A 9,173-nucleotide genomic window follows, 5' to 3' on the forward strand; every position below is an offset into this window, starting at 1 on the left:
TTCATAATTAGTGTTTGACCCATAGAGTTACACCTTTTATGCCTTCTCCTCTTTTATCAGTAGTTCAAAATTAGTGAAAGTGGAAAATAGCCTTAGGCAGTAGTTTTGCAATAACAAAGACAGGGCAAGCAAGTTTATTGGCATTGGGAATCGAACCTAAGACCCTCAAATCACGAGACTCCCCCCCCCCCCCAACTGTGTAGCTTTATTCTAAACAAATATAATGGCAATATTTCAGTTATTTGTTTCAAAAACAGTAATAATCAGAAATATTAATTTTGATTAATTGATTATTTCCATGACAATAATAAATTTAGTCAATATAATAATTGCTCATGGGTAATCAGTTAAACTGCTCAGCTCTATTCAACAACATTAATTATCAGTTAAGATTAAGCTCTTAAATAAAATGTTTAGAGTTATTTTTAAAATTATTAAAAAGTGAAAAATTTTCCAGAAAAGAAAGAATTTGATTCACAACTGCAGTTACAGTGTGTGTGTATATATATAATTTATTTTAGCTCTATTTTGGTATTATGTTGTAAAAGAAGTAACTTTCCAGAAATATCTTCTAAGTAGCACAATATTATACACAATGTCTGTTTGTATGTTCATTTAAGTTATACAACTAATTTAAACATACAAGAAGAATACAGAAAGACTTTTGTACATATTCTCTTTTCTTTTGAGCTCTTGGTGATAATAAATATAATTTTATTCTAGCCAATGAATATTCCCTTGAAAGATCATACCAGGAATTAAATTTATTTACAAGTTTTTATGATATTTATAAAGATGTTGGGAGAATACGAACAACTTTAATTGATTAGTTTATAAAATGATAATCTTAAATTCTTTCAGCTAAATGAAAAAAAATTCTGTGAATTTAGTGTATGTTTCTTTGAAGTTTATGATATAAGTATTTAAAACAGTGCTATAACTATTCTGAAGGATTTTTAGCACTACTATACATTTATTTTAGATACATATTTTCTGTGACTGAGACTGATTTTCTTGTATGGGTGTGGTTTAACTTTTAGGTCTACAGATGATTGGAGATGGGTCAAAGAGCAACCCCTTGGACTCTCTCATGGAAAAGTTACGGGTAAAGGCTAACCATTATAAACAGTGGGCTGATATGAGTAAAGCTCTTCGTATGGCTGTAATGGTAAGCATATTCTTAATAATACTATTATATGAATAGCCACTTACTACATAAAATCGTGTGAAGTTTAAATCTTTCTGGACTGGAGGGGTGTACTGTTCTCTCCTGATTTTTTTTTTCTTTCTCACAATAGAAACACTTAAGCAACTTGTATGAAACAAGACTTGGAAAATTAAGTTCTCAAGACATGATGGTTTTATAGTGAATGTACTTCTTTGCTCTCATATGGGCAGAAAAAAAAGTGCTTTGGAGCTGCACTGAAAAAATGTTGATACGTTTTTTCCTTTTTCTTTGTAAGTTACTCTAAACAAGTGTTACAGAATGACAAAATGTCAATTATAAAGTATTTTTGAAGTAAAAGGTATTGAAATAGAGTTAGAATTCTTATTTTTATTTCAAATTTGATATGCGGGTGTGTATGTTTATACTCAACACCTTAAATGTGGCCTAAATTAGAGTTGTGATTAGTAGTATTTGGTTAAAAAAAAAAGGTTGTCAGTGGGTACTTCAAGCTAGTTGCCATTTCTCTAGTTTATTCCCATCTAACGTCAATAATAACAACAACAAAATAAAATGATGGCAGTTACTGCTAATTAGATGCCTTCTCTCTAGTTAGTAGTTCCACAACAACAACAAACAAACAAAAAATGTTGGCTGGCAGTGGGATCTGTATAGGGTTAATTAGGATGTTATTATTAACTGTAAATGTGACATTCAGACAGGACTCCGTGGTAATCATTTTTATACTTCTAATGTTATTTGGTGAAGAAAAGATTCTTATAAAGTTTATTTCTATAGCAGTAATGATAGTAATTTTACTAGCAAAAAGGTGATGTTTTTTATTTTTTATTTTCCTAAAGTTAATTTTACGAACAAAAGGTTGATGTAGTATTTTTGTTGCATTTATCATTTAGTGGCAGTTTATGCCGCTTTTCAAAGTAAATAATGATAAGGGAAAATAGACAAATTTGGTTGTGCAATTGATATATCACTGTAATTTTTTTTTACATGTATAATGACACTTAGCAGTCTTTTACATGTCCAAATTCTGATGGCTATAGCTATGATATTTAAAACCTTTTTGTAGTGAAATTAATCTGTAATACCTTAAAGACTTCATCTCTTTAATATTATTTTAGATTTAGGTTTTTGCTACTTTCAATATATCATTACACTTAATTTTTATTCCAAATTCTAGAATCATTCTTTTAAATTTCTCTGAAATGTAATTTTTATTTTTGTATTTTCAGAAGTATATGACATTAATTAATCTAACCATTGACTATTACCCATTCTTTTCCAGCTATATGTCAGTTTTGTTACTTTTATTTAGCTCCTTTACTTCTAGGAGAAATGATCATGCAGAATTGGTGACTTTGTATCAGACAACTTGTACTATATTTTAATTCATTCTGTTTACTTTGTGAATGAATTGCTGAACCAAGTTCATGTGTTTCTGTCCACTTTATTTAAACTTTGTGTGAAATAAAGGTACATTGAAGAGTGAGAAATACTCCTAACACAGCGGATAAAACCATGGAACTCCTATTGTAATAATTACTGAAACTTTCTATTTGTATTTAAAACATGTGTCACTGCCTAGAAAGAATTAACTTATTTGTTTTGTTAGATAAAATTGGATCAGATTACATTTGAGCTATGTTGTTTTCTTTATGAAGTTAATTAATATTAAATTCTGATTACAAACAGAAGAACTGTATAAACAGCAAGGTAGTCTTCTTGATCCCAGAGCAGGTCACATAAAGATTACTCAACAGAAGAAGACTACAGAATTAATCAATATTAAGTTCTAATTATATACAGAAGAACTGTATAAACAGCAAGGTAGTCTTCTTGATCCCAGAGCAGGCCACATAAAGATTACTCAACAGAAGAAAATTACAGAATTAATCAATATTAAGTTCTAATTATATACAGAAGAACTGTATAAATAGCAAGGTAGTCTTCTTGATCCCAGAGCAGGCCACATAAAGATTACTCAACAGAAGAAGACTACAGAATTAATCAATATCAAGTTCTGAGTATATACAGAAGAACTGTATAAACAGCAAGGTAGTCTTCTTGATCCCAGAGCAGGCCACATAAAGATTACCCAACAGAAGAAGACTACAGAATTAATCAATATTAAGTTCTAATTATATACAGAAGAACTGTATAAATAGCATGGTGGTAGTCTTGATCCTCAAGCAGGTTGTGTAACCATGATTCATTAGAAGATTACAATAGTGAAGGATATTAACTTCTGATCATACTTCTTGCTTGACACATTAAATATTTTGAAGAATAGTTGAAAAAGAGCCCATAATATAACTATTTTTTACACTTTTATAAACAAATAGTGGGAACATACCTTTTTTTTTTCTCAGAGCGATTCCATACAAACATAATCGTACTTGTTTTTTATAGTTAGCATAACCTCTTGTAATGGGACACTTAGAGAACTGGAATCATTTTGGTGATTCTGCTTCAAAGGAGTAATGAGTAAAATGGCTGTAACAGTTTGTTTAACCCAATAAGCTTGTGTTTCTTTATAGCTGTTTTTAGCAAGATGTGTAAGGATTTACAACATTTTTATTACTTAAATGAATTTGTGGTGGTTTTTGTTTATTTTAGCAAAAAGGATTTTTCTTACAGTGCAAAAAGCCAAAGTAAGCAAAGCATTGAAACTCATGAGGTCTAATATTTACAATTACAAATTATGATATACTGCATATTTTATTACACACTTTTCTTAGCTAGTCCATTGTTAAAATCATGTGTGTTTTAAATAGTAGTTCAGTTCCATTTTTTGTTGCCACAATTTGCTGCTCAATGACTGTTATTAATTGCCAGCTTTTCTGAATTTTCTAACACAACTGTGAGTTTTTGTTTTGTACATAAACAGTATGTTAGTTGCTGTTGGTAAAGTTTTGTGTCTTTATGAAAGTTTAGTTTGTTTATTGATGCATATACAGCATTATCATTAACTAGTTTCTCTAAATTAGTTAGTTGATTTTAGGAAAAGTTATTGTTTTTTGTTAGATAACAAGATCCTTCTCTCTCACTGGTAGTTTTGAACCTGTTTATTATTTTGTAATTCTAATATAGGTATCAAGACCTTTCCCTATCTTTGAGATTTATTTTTTCAGTTGGTGTGTAGTATAGTAGGCCCTAATGTTAGAAAAATGAATGAGAGCTGTAAAAAGCCCACTCTAAACAGTATTTTGGTGCTGTTAGTTGGCTAATTGACTGAACTGCAATGTTTTTCAGTTAAAAATGAATCTGTGGTCATGTTTCTAGAGCAAAGTAAGACTAAGAAGAAAATATAAGGTTTGATACATTAATTTGAAGAATAAACAAAATAACAATGAATAAAAGTTGTATATCCAGTAAAGTTGGAAAAAATTGTAATGAAATAATCTCCTTAAAGTCTGGCACAAAAAATCTTGACTAAAAACAAATGATAACTGTTTAAGAGTAAAATGGTAGGAAATAAATAAATAGTTTCACTATTTGCTCAAAAAATTAAAAGTCACAAACTTGCATAAACACACATCTCATAAAAATATTGAGCTAATTTGAAGTAAATCTACTTTGCATAATCATTTGTGTGAAACCAAGATCCTTTGTTCCGTTTGTGTTCAACTGTTAGCTAGTGGAGCATATTCAATCATTAGCCTCACACATATTGTGCAGGAGAATCACATCCATCAGCTATGTCAATATCAAATGATTCCATTGCAACCAGTTCTTGAGAAAGAATTTAACCTGCTTATCTTGATCTACTAAACATGTTAGAATCATAATCATCCTCATCATGATCTCCATAATCACTTAAATCTTCATCACCAACAGAATCAATTTCAGTTTCATTGTACATGTCTGACTGCCATTTTTGGTTGCACATTCTTTAGACATGTTAGAAGGGTTTGTATCAAATTTCATTTTCCTAGTTTTTTTATTATAGATGTCTCCAAATCTGTTTTTAATATACATTCCTTTTCTTCATGTGCCCATACAAAATCATTTGTTTTAATCAATAGAAGGTTGCATGTTTTAAACTAAGTTTTTTTGTCAGTGAGCATGTGGGTTAGGTGGCTAAACCCTTCCTCAACAACACTATTACTGGTCTCTATGTAGACCAATATTTCCACAAGAATACAAACATTTTGTTCCTTCCTTCTGTATAGATGCACAAGCTCCCTGGCATCCTTAGTTTTAATTCCATTCATTTAGTACTTAAACATTCTCTTGAATTCCTTCCTTTCTGAACTTATCTTAGTTTTGTCAAATTTGTTTATTTTTAGTGTCTCATAAAAATGCTCTGCAAGTAAATTTAAACACTCAATTTTTCTGATGGTGTTACCAAGTTTGCTGGATCTATCCAAAACAGACTTTGATAAAGTTCCCTCTCAAATGAGGAGAATCTTGATTGAAGACAAGCCTGTACACTTGGAATGACTATAATTCACAGTTTTCTCAGCACAGTCCACTGTAAAGCATTCCCCATTTTTTATTTTTCTGTTGTCCTGTTTTAAAGTAAGTGCTCTTAAGTTGCCAGGAACCTGATTTCATTTTCAATTCAAGTTTGAACTTTATCCAAAGATTTTCATAATGTGTACCCGAAATTTCTTTGCTGAGTTCCTGTAAGGCTTCCTTTGCTTTTCTACCATAGGCAGTATCTGATAGCATAAAATATTTCATTTTTCAAACTGGGCAAACAGAACAACCATCCAGTACATCTTTGTACAAATAACATTTTGACAGTAAAATCGTTCGACTGTTTTTAAGAGTCCATGAAATTTAGCTGAAACCACTCTCCTTGCAACTGACAAGGTAATTCTCTATTGCTCGAACTTTAGAATCAAAATCAATATTCTTGTGTACTGGCTGAAAAAATGACGCTAGTTGATGATACAGGCTGTATGCTATTGTAATGACAAGCAATGCAGGGATATCATTATAATTTGAGTAATGAGTTCAGAAATGTGTTATGGACATACCTAAAGCAATTTTGTGTGTTTTGTAATTTAAAAGGTGAGTGACAGTGTATCTGTTATGAATTCAATGCCATATATATATATTTGTCCGCCTCTTGCTGACCACACCCTTTCACTTCTTTTCAGATATTTTCCCTGTATTTAGCACAAAGCTTGCACCAAATTTTTGTAACAGTGTATCTTCCTAAGGTGTTCCTTTGAAGAATAAATTCCAGTTTGTCCACTGAGATTCTATTTTTTGAATGTTGACAACAAAGTAGTTTCACTGGCTAAACTGAGACTGTTTGAATTTGGAAGTGGAACCAGAACTGAACTAGGATGATCATTGATCAGTATGACAGCCCTTGTGGCCTTCTGTCATGCAAAAATCAAAATAGTTCATCAAATGCAATTTAGGTAGTGACCAAATTTGTTAATTAACGCTCTTCTTGCTGTTCTGAATTTGCTAATAATTAATAATCAATTTTGTAATTTTAACTTGAATATACTGACATAATTTCTCAGTTACAAATACTGGATGTCTATATAAAACAACACTGTAGTTCAAAAATATCATATTATTGTGTGTATAACATCACTAGACCAATTAAAATTAAAGTACAGAAGTTGTAGCAACCAATAGGGTCACATGAAGTTATCTCTGAGATTGTTCAGTGTAAACAAGCAAGAGCTGATTTTGTGAATGGCAAGCATCATGACAGACTTGACAAGGGCTCTGATAAGCCCTCACAAAACCCATATTCGATATGCTTATTAGTGTTGGTGTGATGATGCTCATTAGACTTGAAGGCCTCTTATAGAGTATTAATTTTGATTTCATTAATACTTTTTTATTCATTATTTTGTTGGTATTTGTGTGCATATTTATATCAACCGCACAGCAGAAGTTTTCATAATAAGTTAAATTACCTGCATATAGTTTTATGCCAGTTTCTCACCCTTTGAACATCTGAAAAAAAAACTAGATGAACCAAATTATTTTTCTGCCAAGCAATTCTCTTTTTCTTATACAATATATACTTGGTAAATAATTAGGAGTTATTTGTTATTAGGTTGCAACTTAAATCTTAAACAAAGTACTAGTTTGACTATATAAAGTGTTACATGTGCAACAAATTATATCTAAATAGTATAAAAGCTTGTCAAAAATGATGGGAAAACACTGTTGAATGATTAACAAAAACTATAGAATTTAACTAAAATTAATTTGTCTGTACTTCCAAAATGCACTTATTCTTCAGTTTCTAAGTAATTCTTTAATCACCACATTTTTAGTAAAAACTACACTGAAAAAATTAAATTGTTCTCATGAATAAAAGTATGTATGCACTCTGGAAGAGACTTAATAGCATTCTTGAGCCTTTTCACTGTATTTTAGGTCAAGAAGCAGAAAACATAGTGTGGACATTTGGAAACAAATTTTCAACTTTTTTGACTGTACAAAAGATAAAAGATATTTGGTAGTAATAAACATTCATTTTTTCTTTGTTTTAAGGCTAAGTAGGTAATATATGTGTTAAAATACCAAAATAATATTTATTAATTAGCATTTATTCACCACTTAAAACTTTTTAAAAACACTTACTATAATTTTAGTAACAGTAGGCCTATTTGTAGTCTAATTTAAGTAGTCTAGTTGTAGTCTAATACATAAATGTAACTTAAGGCTTAGCTGAAACACTACTTGGACATTTTATTTCACTTTTGGCTACAACTCAATGTAATTAAACTTCTGAAATAAACTATTTTACTGTTTTATATCACCAAAGTTATCAAAAAATAAATCATCATGAATATTGAGCATTCAACATAAACACCATAGTTGGCCTAAGAACAATCAGGTGATAGTTTTGTTGCTAAGTGATGATGTATATTATTGAACATTACCAAAAAAGGAGCCTGAAAGCATTCTTGACAGATTCTTGACAAAAGCCTTTTATAGTTAGTGATGACAACAGGTATTTTTAAAATGAGGTTGTTTATCATATTTTTTATTGTAATTCTTTGTAGTTTATGCTGCATTTGTTTTTCTTATTTCTACCATAGTGTATGTTTTTTTGTTCTTTTGACTCCCCTTCATATAAGTGATTCATCTTTTGCAACTTAGAACAAATTTGAAATCCTTAATTTCTAGTTCTAATATGCTTTTGCTTGCACATGTTTCTCTTAACAACCATTTTCAGACCACTCTTTAATTGTTGATACCCTGTTTGAAGTACAGTAAGTTAAGTGTTTGTTCAGTAAAAATTGTAGCAGTGTTATGTAATGATACATTCACATTTTATGTATTTCAATAGTATTACATCAATTTATACCTTTCAGTTAAGTTTTACTATAGATGATCAAAGCCCTTATGAATTAAAGTGTGTGAATAGAATAAAGACTTAGATTTTACTTATTTTGTAAACATATTTGAATAGTATGTTTTATGCTGTAAATATCGGTGCTTATGCAACACCAAAATAATTGTGCCCAAGTAAAACTTTTTATTAAAGAATGTGAAGGTTCTGCTTGGTATTATTGAGAGAAGTCTGCATATTGATTAAAACTATCTTCTGATATGATTATTTTTTCTTTGTTTATTGATCAGGACAAGAGACACGTGATGGATAATGTTGAGCGGAACCAGTTACAGAAGTGTTTAGATACCATTCAGAAGTCAATTAAAGGTAGTGTATTGTTCATTAACACTCACTGAATCTTTTTGATGATTTATATGTTTTGTTTTATTTAAAGTAAGAATGTTGATTTTCACATGTATGTTATATATATTTGTCAAATTGATAAGAACTTGCAAATAATTTTGAAAATTTGTGCTTTGTATAAATGACATAAGTTAGCTAAGTAGATAGAATTGTCAGCTTTTATTTGATTTCAGACCAGCTGATAAGTAATAATAAGTACCGTATTTTTTGGAATATAAGACGCGCTCTTATTTTGAAGACAAAGTTTTGGGAAAAACTTTACTATACTAACTTTACTAACTCTATTACTATAATTAATTTTTT

General features: G+C 30.0%; 1 protein-coding gene across 2 annotated transcripts in view; it reads left to right on the forward strand.

Annotated features, from left to right (window-relative positions):
- LOC106457044 (mediator of RNA polymerase II transcription subunit 1-like) overlaps positions 1–9,173 on the forward strand; it is a 65,448-nt gene that overhangs the window by 10,264 nt on the left and 46,011 nt on the right. For both annotated transcript variants that reach the window (XM_022382864.1, XM_022382866.1), the window contains exons 2-3: positions 1,041–1,168; positions 8,756–8,834. In XM_022382864.1, coding sequence (XP_022238572.1) covers positions 1,041–1,168; positions 8,756–8,834 — 207 coding nt within the window. The remainder of the gene's footprint in view (positions 1–1,040; positions 1,169–8,755; positions 8,835–9,173) is intronic.

Source organism: Limulus polyphemus, unplaced genomic scaffold, assembly GCF_000517525.1.
Source record: "Limulus polyphemus unplaced genomic scaffold, Limulus_polyphemus-2.1.2 Scaffold286, whole genome shotgun sequence".
Lineage (NCBI taxonomy): Eukaryota > Metazoa > Arthropoda > Merostomata > Xiphosura > Limulidae > Limulus > Limulus polyphemus.